This window comes from Mycteria americana, chromosome 6, assembly GCF_035582795.1.
Source record: "Mycteria americana isolate JAX WOST 10 ecotype Jacksonville Zoo and Gardens chromosome 6, USCA_MyAme_1.0, whole genome shotgun sequence".
Lineage (NCBI taxonomy): Eukaryota > Metazoa > Chordata > Aves > Ciconiiformes > Ciconiidae > Mycteria > Mycteria americana.
In genome coordinates, this window is record NC_134370.1 from 67,416,621 (window position 1) to 67,438,623 (window position 22,003).

A 22,003-nucleotide genomic window follows, 5' to 3' on the forward strand; every position below is an offset into this window, starting at 1 on the left:
ACATTTTCAGGATTTTTTTGTGCCTCTGAACACTTGCTTGACTTAGGATTTTTCAATAGCCAAAATAGATTACTCTTCAGTGGCTACATAACGTTATACAGCAGCTTAATAGCATTGCATGAACTCTAAGTTTGTTAACTAGCTTCTTCCAGATAAAGATATTTCCAGAACATCTGCATCAGTAGAGTAAGAGGCTTCTTGCATAACTGCTGTAAGTGGGGAGAAAAAAAAAATAAATCTCCTGAAGGCTTTTTAATATGATCTTTCATAATTCAAGTTCTTAGGAATTCACACTAAAGTAGGAACAATGGATTCATTAAATAGTTCACTTTCACCTAATGCTTTCTGCATGCTTCACTCTCATGCTATAGAGCAACAAGCAACCACCTTTCCATACTTGTTTGTGGTCAAGGGAAAGCTTTCTATTTGAAGTCAGAGGAAAAACCCTTCCCTCTGCTTGTGCAGGTTGTGAGCCAAAAGACAAGTTTTACAAACTGAGGTTCTGCCTCCCACCCTGTTCAATAGCTTAGAAGTGTCTGATCAAGAAAAACTTAGGGACTTGAGGATTAACATAAAAAAAATTAAGGGAGAGAGAAGGTTGAAGTTTCCAGAAATATGTAAATCACTTTATTCTCACTGGGTATGTCTTAATAAATCTTAGAATTGGGCAAAAATCCATATCCCCAGTCCCAGCCAGAAGCAAGTCTTGAGACAGAGAAAAATTAGCATATGCTCAGTTCAGACCTGCTTATTTATTTCTTAAAATGTTTTTAGTGAATTAAACCAACCCGTCCTTACCATTTTATCAACACAACACAATGAATTCTGCTTCTTTAAGACAACAACCTCCCCAGCTGTTTTTCTGAAGACACCACCTCAGTCTGCTGCCTATTTCCCCAACAAAAGGGGAAAACGTTCCCCAGAGGCATGAGTAAGATAACGACTTAGTCCTCTTTACTGATGAAGAATCTTCAGATCTTGAAAATATCCTTCCCCACCTCTTTTTTTTTTTTTTTGCCTTATTAAAGATTAAAACCTGAAGTTACACCGGTCTATGTTACAACAATGGAAATTTAAGTTTACATACCAAAACACACCGAAGCCAGGAAATGAAAACTAGTTTCCATAAGAACATTAATAGCCGTCTCCCTTCATCTTCTACTCGCACTTGAACGCACACTTCATGGGTCCAAAGTAAAAGGTTCTTTGCCTTTCCATTTCATTAGCTGGCAACTTTAAAACTTACTAGTAACATGCTACTGTTACTTTATAGTCAAGAGAAAATCACAGATCACCTGGCATACAGAGCAGTATCTGCATACACATAAACAGCGTATTCGAAGTTGGCACTCATACGTATGGGTGAACACAAATATTCCAAGCGTAAGTATTTAGAAAGAAGTGTTCAAGCAGCCCTAAGCTATGCTAGTGAAACACTGATATATACTTTAGTGCCTATATACAAGCTCAATAACAGTAATCGGACACAGGGCACTTGTCTGCTGACAGGAACTATTTCACTCTTTATCAAGGACAGCCTGGATTTTACTCGTCTTTGCATTTTGTGCTAGAGAGCATATCAAGGGGATGGGATGTTTGGAAAGCTCATTTACGATGACCAGCTCTAACTTTATTTTCTATCCACAGCGCTGGATATACACCAGAAGGATGAAGACCACACACGCTTCAGATACTTACTCCTTCCGGTCCCTCACTTGCAAGTTTTACACGTTTGCTAGCCAGAGGCTCTTTTCAGCACAAACAACCCTTAGCTTTTGTACTGCACGGGCTGGCAGCAGAGTAAGAACACATCTCGGCATCTAGCTGGGCTATTCAGGACAGCCACGCAGCCAGGCTATCAATTCCCACCCTGAGACACGTTCAGAACAGAAAGTAGTACAAAGTAAGTTCTTAACGTCCCCCGAGGTGTAACCCTGATACTGCATTGCTAAAGCCATACGCAGTCCTGCTGCCCACAACACATAGACCTCAGCACAGTTTGCAGCTTCTCTTTTCCCTTTGAATATCTTGCCGTGTTGGAGCTGACCAGGCCTATGTATCCCCTCCTCCTCAAACCATATTTGTCGACAGTAATTTGGAAAGAAACCCGCTCTGCTCTATTACAGCAAAGGCCTTTGTTACATCTTTTCTTGATTTAGGTTCAAACACAGCTGGAGAGCTTAACAACCAGTGATGCAGTCTATCCAAGTTCAGAATCACTTACTGGGGGTGGGGAAGAGAATGGGGAGTTTCACATTTTAACCTTGGGAAAACTTGATTTGGTCTTAACCTGAAGGTGATTCTTCTGAAGTCATGGTTTGCAACACAGAACACCCAAACAGAACAAAACTGTTAAAAGCCAAAAAGAACAGCTGAAAAAACCCTTTTGTTTATGGAGGTAGTCAAATGAAAATCATTTCATTTGATGTCTCATCTTGCTTTATACACATTTATTGCACTAGAACATATGCTTTCTATATAAAAAGATGCTGTAGAAAACCACAAGACTGTAAATACTAGATTTATGATTTGTTTGCAATTATATTTAATATGAATAGTATTTTGTTTTTACAAAGCAGTTGAAATAAAAAAAAAAAAAAAAAAGGAATAGCAAGAACCCCCCCATCTGCTGTCTAGCATCAGTAATCCTCACTGGTTTGTTTACCATTTATAAGGAAAACATCATTCAAGGTAGCTTGTCACAGAGACTCTTCTGCAATAACTGGCCTGCGGTGCAAATCCCTGGCATTTGTCAGTTCTGTTTTTTTTGAAAGTCCCTCCTCCTATAATTCAATACAATACAATACAATTCATTGTATCTGCCGATGACAATATTCCTCCCCTCTAAAGTACCTTCCAGCCAAACACAGTAAATCTGGTAACACATGTCTGAGGATGGTAGATATCCTAATTTTACAGTGGTAAACTGAGCCTAGATAATTAAATTTGCCTGAGGCCAGTCTTTTGAATAGCCAGCCACAGAACCCAGATCTCACAATCCCAGGTGATTCACCTTGGCTGGAGACTATACTTCCTCTCTACAGAAGAGTGAAAATTAACTGATTACACTGAAATTGTTTCTTTCTTCATCCTCTCTAAGAGGATCAGGTATTTTTCTCGTGTAGTATCAGCTTCTGCGTTACTATTTGGAAATGGTGTAAATCTGTTTTCAAGTTAAGACCTGCACTAAGCCCAATCCCAAAGGAGTCGCTGTGACAGGCAAACTGTAGGCAGTTAGACAGTGGGTAAGATCAAGCCTGCTAGTGACATGAGACACTAGGGAGGTTAGCCTCATCCACCTGCTGACGGGCCTCTCCTGCCTGGTCTCCAAGAGCAAGTTCCGCCTCCTTCTCCAGACAGGGGGTTATAGCCTAGAAGCACAGAGGAGAAATCCACCATATTAATAGTTGTCCTCAACAGGCCTTCACCAACACACAGGGAACACAAAAAATAAATCTCACAATGATTTGCACCTTGTTTAATACTTACTACATAAGCAGCATTTTAAGGAAAATGAAAGCAGAGAAAATATCCAGACTTGAGATGGTTTATTTTTGTAGTGTAAAAGCCATTGCAAAACACTCATGTTTTAATTTGATTAAATTAAATTTGATTAAATTAAATTGAAATTAATTACCATTTAATTTCTCTAAGTCTGCACTAAAGCTTTAATGCTGCTCCGCAGAGTAAACAGAGCAGCAACAGTAACTCTTACAGTAAACTCTGTAAGAGTGTATCTGTTCTCCAAGAGCCCTAATGGTCCGGGACTTAAAATAATCTTTTATTCCAGTCCTGTAAGGAATACTCTGAAGGTCAAAAGGTGGATCCACTCATTACCACTGTAAGATTTTTTTAAAGAATTTGAAAAGGCAAGTATATGCAGTAAGGCAAGCAGATACTTTAGTTGAACGTCCTAATGCCGTAACTATAGGCAACTTCATTTTACGAGTTCATACTCAAAGATACAACTTGGCAAACATCCTCAATTTGTTCCCTACAAGGCAAAGAAAAAGACAACCGAAAACCTAGCAGCCTTGCTAACCAAGCAGGTTTCAAAGCAATCTGTTCCACCGAAACTTCAAGCATCACCTCCATCTCTGAAGTTTGTTTTTCTCATACTAGCCAAGTCCTGCTTTCTAGCTTAATTCAGCAGCTGAACAGTGCAGATGGTTCTTTCACTTCATGCTGATCTACTTCATGAGAAGATCAGAGACCTCTAATTCTGTAATCTGTTACTTAAGCAAAGATGTTGCTTAGGATGAAACTAGGACAGGTAGCAGCTGGAAGGGCGCCTCAGCCCAGCTGCCCTGATCCTGGTTCTTAGCACGGCTATTACCCACACATTTCTCATTCCCCATAGTGGTAAACGTCCTGTGCAAGAGCTATAAAGGATCTTTGACAGTATTAGACATTAGAATGCACTCATATTAAACAACGTAAGATGAATCAATGGGTCAGTTCCTTCAGATGTTGTCAACAGCTGTCAGTAAAAATATTCAAAGCAGAAATTTCAGCACTGAACTATTACTGAGGTTTAATATGTTTAATCAAGAAACTTCAGGTTTCATACATTTAATCAAGTGACTTACGCAGCACTGCACCCTAAATGGGTTTCCCTTTTAGTCTGATACAATTGAGGCTGTCTACATGGTCCCCTCTACTATGAAAAATTGTAATTAAAATATTATACCCAAATTAGCACTTGCAGGTATGGCACAGGCTGTTTGGCCAAGAGGAGAGAAAGGAGACTAGCTGCATGGCCGATATACAGCAGTGATCCTAACGTGGGCTATGTAAGGCCATAGAAAGCAGTACATCCATCATGATTTCAGCGTTTGACAGTGATTTTGATGGTAAGACCCTCTGGCGGTTTGAGAGAGCTAGTAAGAGTTTATACATCTGCAGGATTTATATATTCAATAGGTCATTATTGTGATGTCTGATAAATAAGGTCAAATTTTGCTTAATGAAGTCTTTCATCTTCCTGAATCTACGTATTACCAAGGAAAATATAATCTTCCTGCATTTAGTTAGTACTACAGGTGATCGAAAGACAGATCAGATATTAAAATTTTTTAACAATTTTTAACAAGACTTTTACAATAATGGGGGAGGGATCCCAGAAATATTGTAAGACTATAATTTTGAGTGACAAAAATCTCAGTAAATTACAGCGAAAGCATTTACAAGAAAACTGGAACACTGCTTCCCCAGGGAAAAGCACCATAGAAACGTCCTGCTAGGTTTTGTACAAAGTGCAAAGCAGACCACACTGATTAGAGATAAAGAGCTCATTTGTAAGGCACATATTGTTTCCTCCTTGAAGAACAGAAAAAATTATGTACAATGACTACACATGCAGCTGGATAAATGCTCTGTTTCAAACTCAGAATATCTTAAAAGTTTCATACTTACCACCTCCTCGCAAGGGCTTTTTGTTTGGTTTAGATTTCGGGACTGCTGATGAGCTGGAGGCACCAGATTCTACTTCTTGCTGTTCACAAAAGCAAAAGTTACTCAGAATATAATCAATGTGATTTTCAGCTAATCTAATCACATAAACATAATTGTAACCTGATTAACAACACAGTTGTTACCTGATTCAGTTTCAGGTTTCCTTTATAGCTTTTTCCTTCTTGCATACTTTCCCACATTGCTATCTTCTGCCTTCGCTTCTCTTCTTCAAGCTAAGGAACAAATCCAGGATACGCAAGAGTAAGATTTCAGAACTAATAGAATCACCAGTGCTACGGAAACAGCTCCAACAGACTCACCAAAAACCAAGGGGTCTATCTTTATCTGATGCAGTATCTCTGAGCTTATGGAAGCATTTACTTTTTTAAACACCCACATCTTCCCAAACACAGAAAAACCACCCCTCCTCAATATATAGAGACTGTGTTTGCAGCTTCTTTTGACCACTTGATGCTTTAAAACATTTTGAAAGTAAAACAGAACCAAGTGGCAGGCTTAAATCCTGAGTTTATAAAAAGTACTGAGTATAGAATATTGCATATGATAGTAATTTAATGCACAATGTAGGGTTCTACAGAAGAATGTGTGTTTTTCAAATGAAAAAGACAGCCAGCTACATATTTACATCCCGATATACATTATCAACAGTTCTCCCAGCTCTCTTCTAAAGCAATTTATCCACAAAACCAAATAAATTAATGGTTAAGACAGACGTCCACCTTCTCAACAAACAGAAAGGAAATGAGGTAGCTACTCCATCCAGTCAAAGAAAGCAAAGCTCCTTGAGTCCAAGCACGCTAGACCTAGATTTTCTACGTAGTGGCTATTTTCTTCCACAATATGACTTTTTGTTCGTTTTTAACTGCCAATATTTCTTGAAGCATCAGCTATAAACTGAGGTCTGAATGTAGCTGACTGCAAAAGTAAAAATAGAAGAAGAGCTGGGATTAATGAGCAATATTATTGCTATGCTGAGCACGTCCACTTTTCTACGCTGCCCCACATAGCAATATGCTATTCCTCATTATCTCAAGCTGTAGTTCAAACCATTAAATTACAGCAATGCTAAGCTACATTTCTACGAACTTAAATTTGCCATTAAGAACAGAAAATACACGTATGCAGTAGTACAGTTAGTCTAAACACTGGTAAATCCCGTCCAGCCATTCACTGTGCATATAACCAAGTTTCTGTAGCTACAGATTTACCTGAAAAAAAAAAAAGATCAGGCCCACAGTGTCCCACGCACACAATTACTTGCAGAGAAGCAAGCGTCACAGAGATTGATTACTTCAGGAAGGAGCAGAATACTACACGCAACAACCATTCTAATCAATGAAGAGTATCAAGATATCAGGTCAGCACAGCATATAAGTATGTGCTTGCCCCACTGGATCATGATACCTACTGCCCGTTACTGCTCCCTGGATCAAACCGTATCAAAAGTGGTCCAGGTAAAGGAGGGAGAAAAAAACCACTACCCACATTACAGCAGAGAGAGCGAGTCTCCTGTTCTGGTATCTAGCATGGAATAAACCTAAACAGCAGCAAAGTACTTGATAACAAATGTATGAGTTAGGGAGTTACCTGTCTCTGTTTTTCTTTGTATCTTTCTGCTTGTGCATTCAACTCCTCTTGCATCCTGAGGCGAGCTGCTGCCAAAGCTTCCTGCCTTCTTACCACCACGTCAGGTTCTAAAACAGTTAGCAAAGCTATTCAAAATAAATTCTAAATGGTCTCCTCAAAGAATTGTGATAAGGAAAGGCTCACAGCTCTCCCTGCAGCTGTTTTGCAGAAACTCACAGCTCAAGTCCAGTTTCCAGCTAACCTTTTAGAGTAATTTATATGCCGATTTAAATGTCATAACATTTTAATATTTTTAGAACAATTACTTTAAGGGGATTTTAATGAATAAGGACACCAATGTAATGAACCCACAAAAAATTAAAATTCACACTTCTAGGATACTTGCTTCTATTTCTGAAGGATTTGTTCGATACAAATAATTTCAGAAATATCACCCATGCTTTGCAGGGATTCCATTTTTACCCAGAGAACTTATTTTACGCAGAAGCATGAGGCAACAGGCCCACATTCACTCCCACTCCTTCTGGCAATTGGTCCTGCTTGTTTCATTATGGCAGTGAAGCAATGACAGATTTAACGTGCTCCATCAGCAGAGAAATTACCTACAAACATCACACTTATCTCAAGAGAAAACTGGCAGTCTCAGAAAATCTACATTGAGTAACCCCCTCTCTTCATGGTTGGCCTTTAGGAGAAGTCACAATAAAAATTCTATCCAAACAAAGGCAAATCTTGCTCTCTTTTCCCCCAGTAGCTGAAGCATCTCTACATTTGTTTGTCTCCTTATATGTTTGCTACCATCCAATGATGAATACGTAAAAGAAATTTCAGTACTTTCAGTAATTGCACTTTATAGGCAGTTTTGGCAATTAAATCAAGATTTAATTAGCATTATAAAAGAACACCAGTAGGATAAGGGCATGTGAGTAATATTTTCTGGGGCCCCATGTACTGCCATGTCAACATGCCAAAGCACTTATTGTTTTGGCAGATAGACAAGTATAGTCTGTACTTTACGGCAGCAAGTCTGCAAATGAGGCAGGATCAGGACTCTGTAAGACTTACAACCTATGCCACGCTTTAGAAGATAACACAGAGAGGCAGTTACACCCCAAACGTATACAATCCTGCCAAAGTAGGAACTGTGAAGGAATAATTGAAAGGAGAAAGAGGTGATGAATATTATTAAGGAATGAATATTAATCAAAATATTTTTTTCCCCCGTATTTAGATTTGGATGTTTTGGTTTTGTTTGGTAAGTCTAAAAGTTATTTGATAACTGACCACAACTAATTTTAACCACCATTCTCTCAGCTCCTGCGCTATCAAAGACCAGCTATTCCCTTGTTCTGCAACGCCCCGCTCCTTCACTCCCAACCACGTTACTGTGGGACACAATCCTTCCTTGACACAACCTTTTAAAAACACTTCTCTTGATCCAACCTTTCCCCAGCGATCTCTTCGGTAACACGGTCTGTTCACTTTCGTGGGCCTAAACAGTTATCCTGAGTATCGCTCACCGCTAAAATCCCTCCGACTGAACCTCTTTTTAGTTGTTATTAAATAAAGACTCTGTGCGTGTGGATGTGAGCAGCTGTCAGACACGCGGAGCGCTAGCAGGAACCTAGAAGAGACACAAGCACCGCCCTAAACAGCTCTAAAGAGCAAGCAAAGATTTACTCACCCACGGCTGCGTCAGCTGCTCCCGGCCGGCTGCTCGGCCTGGCCGCCAGGCTCTGGGATATCTTCTGGATGAGGAGATAGATGGCGACAGCGGCCAAGAGGAGGTACCAGCCATAGCTGGACAGCAGGGAGCCCACTGGGACGGGGACAAGGCGTAGGTGAGAGCGGGCTGCGGGGGAAGGAGCCCGCCCAGCCAGGAGGCGAGAAGGGGGAGGACGCCCGCCCGGCACCCGGCTCCTCTCCTCAGCGGGCAGGCGAGGCCGCTGGGCTCTCCGCGGCCCCGCCACCACAGGCCCCGCCGCCCCCCTCCCTCCCTCCCTCAGCCCGGGACGCGCCCCGCGCCGGCGGCCCCTCACCCGTGTGCTGCAGGAACTCGAGGCCCCCCCGCGCCAGCGCCGCCTGGCCCGGGCCCGCCGCGGGCCCGTCGCCCCCCAGCTCCATCGCCCCCCGCCGTCGCCGCCGCCTCACGTCCGGGAGCCGCCCCGCGCGCCCGCCGGCTGCACCAATCACCGCCCTCCTCGTCCTCCACCACTTTGGGGCCAGAGAACCAACCAGGAAGCGAGGCTTCCCCTCGGAGGCCAATGGGAAGGCGGCAGCGAGGAAAGAGGGTGACATCATGGCTATGCCAGCCAATGAGAGACGAGGGGAAGGGCACAAAGGAGCCAATCAGGGTGCGCAGGAGGGCTCCTCCCCCTCCCGCCGCCATGGCCGTCCCGTCCCGCGGCCGCGGCCGGCCCTGCCCCGCTGCGCTGGCGGCCCGGCGCTCGGCGGGGGAAGGGGACGCCGCACCAAGGGGAGAAAAAGAAACGTCCGTTTATTGAACGCCGAAAGGCGCGAGGGCAGGGTACGGGGGGGCGGCTGCCCGCGGCGGGGCCGGCCCGAGCCCCCCTGCAGGGAGAACGCGCGTCGACAGGGCAGGGCTGGGGGGGAGAAGCGGTGGACCTCGGGCACAGCCTGGGCTCAGGACCCGTTGGGAACGGTGTCTTCCTCCATTTCTTCTTCAGCGTCCTCCGACGGGCCTAGAAGGACATATCAGAGCTTCAGGGGGGTTGCTGCAAACGTTAGTTCTCTTTCCCACTGGGGCAATGTGAATTTTCAGCCCTCTGAAGAGGCGCAATAATAATGTAAATTAAAAACCACTACAGAAAAAAAAAATCTACATAGCTCTAATATACAGAAAAGAGGTAATACTGCCAGTCTGCAGTTGAGATTTGTCCATGCGGAGACCTCTGAGAGATCAGAGACATTCCTGTACCCCCACCTGCGGCACTAATGCTCAGAACAAGACTCCAGGTATATTAAATATAATTAATCTCATTTTTTTAAGTAACTGGGACGAACTTTTTGGAGTTAGCCAATACAGGGAAGCACTTAGGGCTGGCATTCGGCACCTTGCTCCCGAGGGAGTCCAGGTGTAACAGCCCTGAACTGCGCTCCAGAGGCCAGGTGGCTAACGAGACTCTGCAATCGGCCTACGGATGCAATCCTCAATTCTGCCGACCATAAAGTTACACTCATTTTAAGCAGTTTTTTTTCAACTCCCTAACTGTTTGGCCCTTCCCACGTAACTCCCTACTGAGATCACATAAAGCATCAGGAAGCAATGAAGAGAGGTAGATTCTGTTTGGGAAACAAAATAGAAGTGTAGAGCAACCTGATTTTCGTTCTCTGCCAGGAATCTGACCAGCCTGTAGTAAGCCTTTCAGTCGCTCCACTTCAGCCAAAGTCGTGGCATTTGCTATAGCAGTCTAAAAAACAGTCAAAAGAACATGATGAATGGTCACATACAGTATCTCAGTCTGATTAGAATAAACATAAGAACAAGATTTTTCTTCCCACTTAAGTGAATGTAAGCTTCTATAGAAAGTTCTACAAATGACAAAGCACAGTCTTACTTCCCCCCTTATTAAACAAGCTGCTCTATCCTGGGAGAGCTCTAAGCTCAGACCAAAGTTTCATTTAAGTTCTCAAAAAGCAGGTATGTCACAATAGAAGAAAAAAATTACACAAAAAGCACCTAAACCAAAGTTAGAACGCACTGTTCTATCCATCTGAACAGTCAGGGGTTGCCAGGAAGAAGGAAACATTTGTTCCGTTTGGATCCATGACAGTTTTTCTCCTCCACTTTCGCCCACGTGTGCTGTCCTGACATATTTACCTTAATTGCCTCAACATCCCCCGGGGAGGGCCCAGCTTTCTTTTTGTCAGTTGGCAGACCAGCACCTGGATTGAAGCTTCAAAGGAAAACCAAAGATCCATTACACCCTTTGAAGAGTATGTGCTTCTCTAACTTCCAAACTAGGTTTGGAAGCATTTCATTCAATCAAGTGTAGTATCTTATCTTCGTTAACAAACTGATACAGTGAAGAATTGCCTCCTTCAGAAACACCAGCAACTTGTCCTCCCTGTCCCGTTCCCCCCCCCCACCTTTTCATCTCCTCATAAAGAGAGGGCAGACCTTAACTTTATAAATTAAGCAGTTGACAAAAGCTCTTTGGTTTGGATGTTGTTGAACACTCAGGTGGTCTGTCGCCATTACAAAAGCAGGGTGGATAAACAGAGTAACTGAAATTCGGTTTCCTGTTCTCATATGTCTAGTAAGATACTACCACAGCCTATACTAAAGCCTACACTAGACTGGATGCAATCTTAACACTCAAAAGAAAAAGGTTATCTGCTGCTGCTTTAAGAAAAAAAAAAGATCTGTAGTCTGCAAAAATGGATGTTACTGAGTAATCAGCTGGAAAGAATTTCCTGAAGTGCTGACCCAGCATCAGAGTGCTGCTATAGAAAGATTTTCTTTGTGTCTGTTTATTGAGCTATTTAGTTCAATCAACTACTTGTTCTAAAACCATCACGGACCTGAACCCTTGTCTACTCATAAGCTAGAGTCCATCTCTTATAGTTTTAAATGCTAAGTACGTTAAAGATCTTTTTTTATTTAACTATGAATTTGGAAATGCCGTTGCTATACACGATCCAAATTCTGGTTTCCAAACAGCCTGATGAAAGATTAAACAAAACATATGATGTACCACTTAAGAATTAAACTAAATAAGCATATATTTGTAATAACTTAACTAAAGATTTTCATGTGCATTTATCCTCCTAACTACAGCAGATTTTACAGTTTATATTCCCTGGCAAAACAAAAAATGTTAGTTACCAATTATCTGGAGAAAAAAAAAAAAACAAAACCAAACCAAAATAAACAATGGCCACCTCTCTGCAGTTAAATAACAGAAAGAAAAAATAAAATTAAGGTTTCCTACTTGTTGACTTAAATCAATCCACCCTGACCAAATCCCTCTTTCAAAAATATTTCTGAGATGTATTCACCACCATCCAAAAATCGGGATGCTTGGACAAGGCACTTGTGGCTACCAAAGCTTTTAAGGCATCCTGCCAGCAGCTGATATTTCAGTTTACTGCCTAATACCGCACACAAAGAAAGTGGTGTTTCTGAAGGAGAATGCCAGTGTAAATTTGGTTTTTTTATCTTACGTTTTTGTTCTCCTGGCAATATCCTTTGCAAGCTGTGCACCCCGTTTGCCCTTGAACATTTTCTCTGCCTCCTGTCGCTCCTACAGCGATACCACACACACAAAGTTAATTTAAGAACATTGCATTTTGCAAAGCTTCTGTCTTTGCAAAGAAAGACGCTTTGGCTCATCTTCATCAGTGAACATTGGTATGTGGAGACCAGATGTAAGAACAAGCACAAAAACATTGCCCAAACGCTCAGACTCGAGACGTATCAACCTAGTGCTCTTAAAAGTAAGAACTCTTCCCCACCCTGCATCTTCACTGAAAGCAGTGAAGCATCTTCGCTGAAAGCTCTGTTGCAATTGCTCATTTATTTCTCTAGAGGTCTGTCTTTCTACCAACACCAGAGGGCCAGAAAAGAATCAGACTAAACAAACAAAGGTAGTAAAACTTAATTAAACATCATTAAACAGACTATATCCTTAACATAATGAAACCATGAAAGAAAACAAAGAGCATGTTTTAGAGCCACTTATGATACATAGTTTCGATTAAATTTACAACTATGGCAAAAAGCTCACTGTTACTGCTGAATTTTCAAGAATGTAACAAGAACAAAAAGGTATTCCTCTTGTGCTGAATCAGAAGAAAGCAGACTTACTTTGAGTTTCACTTTTTGAAAATCCAGCACTCTGACCTGGGGAACTTTGTGGATTACATACAATCTGTAATGCTTCTTATTTGTTACAGGATTCCTTAAAATGCTACAAAGTAAATAAAGGTTATAAAGAGGTTCTTAATGTAAAATATTTTAAAAAACACCTGTATTGAAATACATTCATATACTTAAAATGCATGAATGTACCTTCTGCTGTAACAGACAACAAACACCACCAGCCTAGTGACAGTGTTCTTTGATATTATGAAAACTATAGTAAACACTTGCACTTTAAAGTATTTTATCAATTAAGTAGATTTTATTGATGAAGAATATAAAGAACAACCTCAAAATATTAAAAAAAAAAAAACAAATAACTAAACCATCACATTTCCTACCTGGACACTGATCAACCAAAAAAAATCATAGGACAAATTGCTTTTCTTTTTTTGTCCCTCGCACCGAATGCAATATTACTGAAAAGTCATTGTTTACATGTACTTTACATTATTTTGTAACAACAGTTTAAACCTTTAGTTTTTAGTTTCTTAAAGGTTAAGGTTACTTCAATGCTTGCATGTTGGTTTAGAGATGTTACATCTCATTGTTCCAACAGTCTGTCAGTAATACAAAGCCTCACCCATTAAATACCAGGTATTTCTGAAGCACAGTGGAAAACATTGTTTATCAATTAAATTTTTAAGGATAAAGAATCTGTCACAGCTCATAAAAAGCAGAACACTCCAGATCAAAGCAAAGAGCCAGGCCAGCAGCAGAGTTCAAACAGCAGAGAAAGAGTAGCTTTTCTTTTCAAGGTTACATACCTCAGGTAAGTCAGTGATTTAATAGTTGATAACGGATCCAGTTCACCCTACGTAATGGGAACACAGTCAGAAATCGTAAGTCCATTTAGTAAGAATCAAACATTTGAAAACAAAGTTCCTGAACTCATATCTATTTTAGAGACCAATCAGAATTACTGCAATTAGTTTAACAGGAAAATCACTATGACTTTGTGACTGCTGTTCCACTGCATGCTGCAAATTATATTCATTAAAATATGTACACTGTTAACTACTACCAAAACCATATGATATTACTCTAAAGAAAAAGAAAAAAGGCTAATTAGAGAAATGAGTAGTACCAACTATTACCAAAAGCAGCTACTCTCAGGAAAAAGGTTAATTAGAAAGACGACAAACACAAATGTAAGCTTGCTTAGATTTATCCTGCGTTAATAGCTTACCAATTCAGCAATGTTGTTGTTCGTAAGAATGAGCTCCGTCAGGCTGGGCAGAGCCTGTTCAAGGTTTTCACCAATCCGACTAAAGAAGAACAAAAAGCAAAGGTTTAACTTAGGCCAGAAATTAGCAATGGTGAGAAGACATACAGAAATACAGTAACATAGAGGATCTCCCTGTAAAACAACCCAGTCTGACACTGGCAGAAGTTTGGGTTACCATCCCCTATGATACTTTTTCTAATAAAGCTGGCAATAAATACCAGCCGTCGCTGTAATTGGATGCAATATGAGATTTATGTGCCTTCACCTGCAGGTATCCCCATTTTCTTGTCTTTATCAGGATGATAAATGAAATCCAAAGTTTCAGCCAAATTCCAAACTCTGCATCTCATTGTCCTGTCTGAAAAACGAAGACTGACTTTCGCACTGAATGAAGCAGGCAACTTGAAGAGGGCCTACACAGTACTTAGGGCCGATTTTTTTTCCATAAAACACTTCTACACCTACCCAGCACTGAAAGACACACACACTCTTCTCTCCCAAGAGCATTTTCCTCTGCCCCAGGGTCCCACCTGACCAAAATACAACCGCTTACCAAATCCTATTGTTATTCATCAGAAGAGTTTTCAGCCTTCTCAACAGAGGGAACCCATCCAGTTTACGGATCTCATTGTCAGAGAAATCAATTGCGTCAAACTGGTCCAGAGTGGCACCCAAGTTCTCAATTACAGGGATTTTATAGCCTGGGGAGAGAGTGCAAGACAGGAATTAGGTGGTGCCCACAGGAGAGCAGAACAAAGCAAGAGACAGAGTGCGTAGGGGATGTATCTGGATGGACCGAGGATGCGGATAGTCTCAGTCAAAACACCTCCAGAACAACTCTCCTCCACATCACACATAGACCAAACTCTCCACCTCCAAAGCCAACAGCCCCCGCAGCCCTTTCAAAGCCTCTTCCTCCCCCTCAACAAACACCCGAACCCCCTCCAGCCTCTGACTATGGATCCCCTCAGCCCAAACCCACCCTTCTGGCACATCCCTCGTGTATCCCAACCCACCGCTACAAGTTCCTCCAACATTTCCCCCAAATTCTCCTTCCATTCCACCCCCTCACCACCCCCAAGTTCCCCCGCCACTGGAACCTCTTTAACCCCCCCCTCCCACGCCCCCCGGCCATTGTAGGCCCCTCCAGCAACCTCCCCCCAGCTTTCCCCGCCCTGCTGCAGCCCCTCCTCCCGTTGCAGGCCCCAGGCCCCATCACAGGCCCCCCAGGCCCCGTCACAGCCCCCCCCCCCCCCCAGGCCCCAACCCTCCTCCCCCGCAGGCCCCATGGCGGCACAGGCCGCACGCCCCCCCTCCCCGGCTGTAAGCTGCCCTCCCGGCACAGGCCCCCCCGTCAGAGCCCCGCCGAGCCCGCGCACCGCGCAGGTCGAGCTCGCGGTCGCGGACGGCGTTGGTGTACTGCGCCGCCTGCTCGATCAGCTCCGCCGTGAGCTTCACCATCCCGCCGGGCCGCGCCGCGCCGCCCGCCCGCTCCGCACCGCGCCGCCGCCAGGCCGCGCCGAGCCAGGCCGCGCCGCCGAGCGCCGAGCCGAGCCGGGCCAGGCCGACCGGCCGAGCGCCGAGGCAGCGAGGGGCAGGACCGCCCCGCGGCCCGCCCTCTCCTCACCGCCTCCTCCCCGAGCTCACAGGAGCGGGGCGGCGGCGGCGGCTTCCCCCTGCCCCAGCCCGGGCAGCTTCTGCTCCCCCACCTCCCCCGGGCTCCGGCGGCAGCCCGGTGCGGGGCAGGCCCAGGCCGTGCCGCCTCAGAGGGTCCCGCGGCCGCTGCGCCCTGACGGGGAGCAGGGAGAGTCCTGCAGCTCCCCCCGGGCAGGCCTTTCTCCCCCGTCCTTGGTTCCCTCCTCAGTCTCACCCCCTTAAAGGTCTTTTCACGGTAATTTTCGGTGCAGTTGAAACCTCATGGCTGCAGGGAGGGCCGGGGCCGGGGCCGGGGCCGAGGCTGAGGCTGAGGCCGAGGCCGAGGCCGCGGGCAGCAGCTCTCCTCCAGCAATGGCAGCGGCAGCGCTGCGGCAGCTCGTCAGCAGAGGGACCCGGTGTCCTGCAAACGCCTCTTCCCTTAGCAAAAGCGGCCCCGAGCGTCCTGGGGTGCCTCCCCGACACCCCCGTCCCCCCAGGCGGGCTGGTCTGACTGCAGCAGTACCGGTGAGGAGGGCAGCCATCCGTCGTGGGAGGCTGCTGGCAGCAGAACCTCTCCTTGCTGAGGTGAGGGTCCTCCGTGCTCCCCTCCCCGGGGAGATGTGCTGCCCTTGGCCACCCCAGGCCTCCCTGCAGCTCACAGCCGGGCAAGGGCAGCACGCAGAGCCGGCACCCAGGCCAGTGCCTGAGCACATCGATCAACGAACTGAGCAGGGGCTTGGCTTTGCTATCAGTAGTACCCTAAAGCAGCGCGAAGATGTCACCAGAGGTTCCCTCTCAGCTTCTGGTGTTTGCGAGCACAGATGAAGTCCGCAGAAATGGAGGCAGAGCAGGCTGGGAACCTGCTTCACGCAGGCGACTGGCAGCAAGCAGGCTGCTTTCCTTTGGACAGAGTTGGCTCCTGTGTGCTTAGCCGGTGGGACTGTGCTTGTTCAAACACATGCTGCTCCCTTCCTGCTACACAGCCAGGACAGCTTCCTGCAACAATTACAGCTCTTGGTGCTTTCTCTGCTCCATCCGAGCAGCAGCTCAGCCTTTGCTCCTGGACACAGAGTTTCCCATAAACACCTTCCCCCTGCAGCATTTGAGACAGTTGCTCTGGCATTTCTACATGCATTCCTGGTCTCAGAGAAGCCGTGATGGGCTGGGAACATGCCACAGGCAGTGACATGACATTCACCCTTTGCCTGCGAGATAAAATGCGTTTTCAAGTGTCACTACATCCCCTGTTACCCGCTTTAGGGATTTGGAGAACAGCAAGGAAGAGCTGGGGGTAGCCATGGGGGAGCTGAGATGGCTCAGCCTGCCGTGTCTGGCCAGGCAACTCCTCTTCAACGTAAAGCAGGTCACTACGGGCTTGGCTGCTGGCAGTAGGGCTTTGCAGGCGGGTGAACCACAGTGTGGATGACACGGACTGAAGGTGGCATGCGAAGGGAAGCGGTTGACCACCCCCAGGTCCCAAATCCTGCTGAATGTCACCAAGCCACCGCTTCTGCAGCCCTGGAGTAATACTTCCCCAGCCCTCAAGGTCCCCTGAGCAAGATGAGGCAGGATGATTTCTGGATCCACTGCTATCGAGGGAAGGATTTTTTTTCATGAGCTGTGACATTTCTGTGAACCCAGAGGATGTGATAATATGTTAAATGCTGCAGCCACGTTTGGCACCGCACAGCAATGGCTCATACTTTTCTTTTGGGAGCATCCAGTAGCATCACCCTGAGAGTGACGCCTGGCTCGTTCCCCAGGACTACAGCAACAGAACTGGCTCTGTTCTGGCTGGCGATCCCTGCAGAGGTGTCAGCTGGGGTCACACAGCTCCTGTGCTCCCTACTTAAAAAACACCCTCACCAAAGCTGTATATGAAAGCACGTACTCGAGTTTTTATATCATCTGCATTTGTTTAAAAGCAGTTAGGAGAGAGCAAGAAAAAGAGAGAGCGCTGTCATAGGCAGAGACAAAGAATTAGCAGCACTGTTGTACGTGACTCAGGAATCACGCAGTGGTAAAGATAACAGAGTCTTTAGTCATTTCAGGCAGTCATTAAAAGGAGACCCTCTTCAGCCTCCTGGAAAGCAGGCCCAGCCTCTGACAAGGCCAAATTAAAGGCGGACCTTTCTCCCTTAGCACAATACAGCTGTATGCCTCAGCTCTACAGCGTAATAGAATTGTAATTGAGAGCAGACAGATTCTTGGTCTCAGATGCTGTATGCAAGCTCTTAAAAGCCCTTTCTTTGTAATGGAAAGTCAAAGCAATGATTTTTAAGATATGTGCTCCCCACCTGCCAACTACAAAATGGCAGATGGCTGTGGATGCAACCTCACAGCCAAACAGCAAACGAGGACTCAGGCTGCACTAAGAAGATTTTCCAGAAAACAGCTATTATAGATTTGTCTTTGGTGCCAAGAGACAATAAAGAAACGGACTTTAATAAATTGCCTAAACATGCATTATCTTGAAGACACAGCCACTTTGATCCTCTGAGCGTACCAGTGTCAGAGAGACTTTAATAGCTCCAAGCAAGCATTGCAATAGCTTGGATAAATAATCTGAATTTTATTACTTTCCAAGAATGATTTCTGAGGGAGTTAGTGCCCTGGGAAACGCTGGAAGATGATGTTGTTGCCTGAACTCGATGTGCAGAATTTGTTTCTCTTTCTCTGGCAGGCTGGAGGGCAGCAGAAAGCAGGATAAAGCTGGGACTGCTGGGGACTGGTCATCTTAAATTGCATTGCTTCACCCAGTGTGTATTTTAGGTTATGCCAAGGATGTAAGGGTAAACATCTTTCTTTTTTTTTTTTTTAGCATTTCAGTACATCTAAATATACCAGTGAGCAGTATTTAGAGGCAGGCTGCTGTGAGCCAGAGAACTGAAAGGCAGAGCTGACGCAGTACTCCTGATTCACAGCTCCCAGTTTTTGCCTGTGTGATACAGCAACAGAAATGAAAGTTTTTTATTTTACAACGGAAGGAGCAGTAGCCAGGAGCATTTCATTCCACTTCTGACCTCTGGTTTGGCCCAAGACTGAAAGGAGAATCCTGGAGCAACAGAAGGAATCACTGTATGTGATAAATCATCTGGTTAATTCACATTTATCATCTAATAAATATGAAGACCTATAAGATGCAGGAGCCCACAGCAGCACAGCTCTGAGAAAGCATCTTCCCTCACGGGAGGGCTCTGTTCTTTTCTTTTTTTCACACTTGAAAAGCTCAGTTCCAGATATCCAGGCACTACCCTGGGCACCTGGCCCATGGTTAAACATTGCAAAACCAACACAACAAACAAAAGGCTCCACAGCTCCCTCCGCTCCCCGACACACCAGTGGCTCCTCTCCTTCCCCAGCCAGCCAAAGGGGGAAGGTGGCCCTGTGGTTCCCAGCTGCTGTGAACTGCGGTGGGACGCTGGGGGCCGCAGGATGCTCTATATACGGGTGGGAAAGGGGAGCGAATCCCCCTGCCAGCTCAACCGGCTGCAGATGCATCACCACATGCTGCGCTCACCCCACAATCAGAGAATACGCCCAACTGTGCCCGAGCGCAGCCCCAAACGCCAGCCAGACGGCCCTGGGTGCACCAGAGATGCCAGCCCAGCCTGGCACAGGGCGTGTGTTTGGGATATGAGTTTCTTCTGAAGGTTTATGGGACCTTTATGGGAACACACGTGAGGTCTTTGCAGATGCAGCTCATCTGTTCCTGAGCTGTTTCTCCCGCAGGTGCTCTGGGCTGATCAGGAGCCCCGGCCAGGACAGCTGCTTTGTCCAGCAAAATAAAGATGTGCGGTGCATCATTGCCCTGCCCTGCCTCTGGTCGGGATGGTGGCTGCGTGAATTTGTAAAAAGCACAGATTCATTTGTCAGGGGAGATCAATAGTTTATTAACTTAAAGGTCAGTTCACCAGAGCTCCATCTTTCCTTGGATTTGGTCCAGGCAGGTGAGGACCGGTGATGGTATGGCTCTCCCCTCTTCACCTGGCTGAGGTAAGCTCTAGCAGGCAAGCCCAGACAGGTTTCGTTGCAACCGAAACCAAGCAGGGATTATCCCAGCTCCGTGAGGAACTAGTGACAATTTGTACTGTGAATTTCATTGGCAAAAGATTTAACTCATTAAAACTAATAACAATGAAAATCAGAACATGCAGCGTAGGAAAGAGTGTTTACATACGTCTGGTTCAAAGAGCGGCTCTGCAAGGTCAGAGAGGAGAAAAGGAGAAGGATGTAAGACAAAAAGATTCCCCACTCCCATATAAAAAATAGTCTACAGAGAAAAAACAAGGATTGTATAAGTTATTTTTTAAAAATCTGTAAAACAACATAGCCAAGGATATTTTAAACACAATTATATAAACACCACGTGACTTAATAGTAAGAGAGAGCATGAAAAGGTTTGTTTTGGGGAAGGGTTTTGTAGAATTAAGAGTTTCCTGGCCGGATCCCCGGAAAGTCTCTTTTGGAAACAGATGTCCAAGAAAAATCACTGCTGTGAACAGGAGGATTTTGTGTGAGAGAGGGGTATACCTAGTGAAACAGGGGAAGGATCGGAACACAAAATGCCAAGAGAGATTAACTGGGACTCCATCTCGTTTAGAGGAAGGATCTAGCTTGTTCCCGAACTGAATTAATCAGCAACTTACTAGCAGTTCCAGAGGGAAATACATTTCGTGGTAAGGCTGTGACCCCACAGGCTGATCCGTGCGGACGAACCCCCGAGTCCGTAAGACTCCCTGTAGGCACACAGGTTTTGCCCGCCTGCAGTTACCTGCACGGCAAAGCCCCGCCGGACTCACTGGGCTGTCACGCCTGCAGAGCCACGTGGATCAGCTCTCGCTTTGGTCCTCAAATCTCCAGTTATTGCCACGGCCAGAGAGAACAGCTACCAACCGAATCCGAACAGGAGTGCCAGAGCAGGCTTTAGGGCACCGCTCCGGGAACCACCTAATTCATCGTTTTACGTATGTACAGAGCGCGGCGCCGGCCGTTTGCAATGCAGGTTTATATCAGCCGTCACCTAGCAGAAAAGGGTACCAAAAATTGAGCCAGAAACGGCTCTTTCTTCGCAGATGTGTGAAGTCCTGCATCCTTTGCAGCGAGGGCTCCTGCCAGTTGCTCGGAGCGGGCAGATCAGTAGGATTTCTGCGAAGAGCCAAGCCTGGGTACATGGATCATGCATCGGTCCCTGCTCACGAGGAGTGTTTGAGAGTATTAATATCACCGCTTGTCTGCTGCCTTTCAGGACTTGATCATTCAGGGTACGATCCAATCTCTGCTTAACATATTGCTATAGAAACGTGCTGACAGTGATATTAAAGCTATCAAACTTACGAGCGAATGCTTGACAGCACCATGTAAACTCTCCCAAAGCTGAAAAAATAAACTTTTGTCCTAAACATTTGGCAAAACTCGGCTGGCAGTTGGTGGAAGTCCTGGATGGATGCAGCCGCTGAACTTTACCCGGCCATAAGACACGTCTGACAGCAGAACTGCACAAACAGCTTCTTTTCACAGAGCTTGTTTGATTTCACCATCTCACAGAAAGTCTTGTCAGCTGGGAGGCCAAGGGGAGGAACAAGAGAAAATGAGAGCAGATTAACATTTTAAATAAACAAACATTGCACATAACAGGTGGTGCAATTCGTTCCAGTGTTGGAAGAGCAAGAATTGAAAAGGAGTCGCTTTTTAAGGGCATCTTTCACATGGTTTTAATGAAGGAATAAAGCAGCTTTGCAGCAAGTGGGAGAATTAGCCCCAAGACAAAACTATAATAAAATACAAATGCTTGGATGCGTTTGAGCAATAGGCAGATATCCAGCAGCTCTGCCAGGTAAGCTGCCTGCCCACTGCAGCCAGAGCCCGGCTCGCTGCAGCCGTGCCCCAGCAAGCCCAAGAGCTGCAGTGCTTTCGGCTTTACATTCTGAAGGGAATCCCCCAAACTCCTCATTTTTGCCACCGGGGAAGCACTACGGTGCCAGCGGTTCTGCCACAACTACTTACCATTGGTGCAGGTTTCATTTGTTACACAGGAGCCGCCGAGGAGGCTGAAACCTTCTTTACACTTGAGGCAGTTTCCACCGGAGCCCTCGCAGGCTGAGCAGTGGTCATCGCACCTGGGGACAGAGACCCCGCCGTGGTCTCAACCGGCGCCCATCCGAAATGGGCCGTCGGCCAGAAAACATGTCTGC

At 45.4% G+C, this 22,003-nt stretch overlaps 3 protein-coding genes across 3 annotated transcripts in view; all 3 read right to left on the reverse strand.

Annotated features, from left to right (window-relative positions):
* Nucleotides 1-2,701: 2,701 nt before the first annotated feature.
* SELENOS (selenoprotein S) lies at nt 2,702-9,248 on the reverse strand. Its single transcript, XM_075506332.1, has 6 exons — nt 9,102-9,248; nt 8,747-8,881; nt 7,063-7,169; nt 5,598-5,687; nt 5,416-5,494; nt 2,702-3,371 (listed from the first exon to the last, which is right to left on the reverse strand). The coding sequence occupies exons 1-6, from the start codon at nt 9,184-9,186 to the stop codon at nt 3,292-3,294; spliced, it is 576 nt and encodes a 191-aa protein (XP_075362447.1). The 5' UTR covers nt 9,187-9,248; the 3' UTR covers nt 2,702-3,291.
* A 294-nt stretch (nt 9,249-9,542) lies between these two features.
* On the reverse strand, nt 9,543-15,727 carry SNRPA1 (small nuclear ribonucleoprotein polypeptide A'). Its single transcript, XM_075506331.1, has 9 exons — nt 15,554-15,727; nt 14,728-14,875; nt 14,136-14,214; nt 13,714-13,760; nt 12,893-12,995; nt 12,250-12,329; nt 10,904-10,979; nt 10,400-10,493; nt 9,543-9,764 (listed from the first exon to the last, which is right to left on the reverse strand). The coding sequence occupies exons 1-9, from the start codon at nt 15,633-15,635 to the stop codon at nt 9,706-9,708; spliced, it is 768 nt and encodes a 255-aa protein (XP_075362446.1). The 5' UTR covers nt 15,636-15,727; the 3' UTR covers nt 9,543-9,705.
* A 3,963-nt stretch (nt 15,728-19,690) lies between these two features.
* PCSK6 (proprotein convertase subtilisin/kexin type 6) overlaps nt 19,691-22,003 on the reverse strand; it is a 38,006-nt gene continuing 35,693 nt past the window's right edge. Inside the window, exons 20-21 of the mRNA XM_075506333.1 lie at nt 21,816-21,928; nt 19,691-21,369 (exon numbers count right to left, since the gene is read on the reverse strand). Coding sequence (XP_075362448.1) covers nt 21,272-21,369; nt 21,816-21,928 — 211 coding nt within the window. The 3' untranslated portion in view covers nt 19,691-21,271. The remainder of the gene's footprint in view (nt 21,370-21,815; nt 21,929-22,003) is intronic.

Excerpts from the sequence above, each read along its gene's own strand:
- SELENOS (XM_075506332.1), bottom strand. The coding sequence starts at position 9,186 with ATGGAGCTGGGGGGCGACGGGCCCGCGGCGGGCCCGGGCCAGGCGGCG. Across the intron at positions 8,882-9,101 it reads CGAGTTCCTGCAGCACACGG|TGGGCTCCCTGCTGTCCAGC; the intron begins GTGAGGGGCCGC and ends TCCCCGTCCCAG. Across the intron at positions 3,372-5,415 it reads AAAGCCCTTGCGAGGAGGTG|GCTATAACCCCCTGTCTGGA; the intron begins GTAAGTATGAAA and ends CTGTGCTTCTAG.
- SNRPA1 (XM_075506331.1), bottom strand. The coding sequence starts at position 15,635 with ATGGTGAAGCTCACGGCGGAGCTGATCGAGCAGGCGGCGCAGTACACC. Across the intron at positions 10,980-12,249 it reads ATTGCCAGGAGAACAAAAAC|CTTCAATCCAGGTGCTGGTC; the intron begins GTAAGATAAAAA and ends TTTCCTTTGAAG. Across the intron at positions 9,765-10,399 it reads TGGCAGAGAACGAAAATCAG|GCCCGTCGGAGGACGCTGAA; the intron begins GTTGCTCTACAC and ends ATGTCCTTCTAG.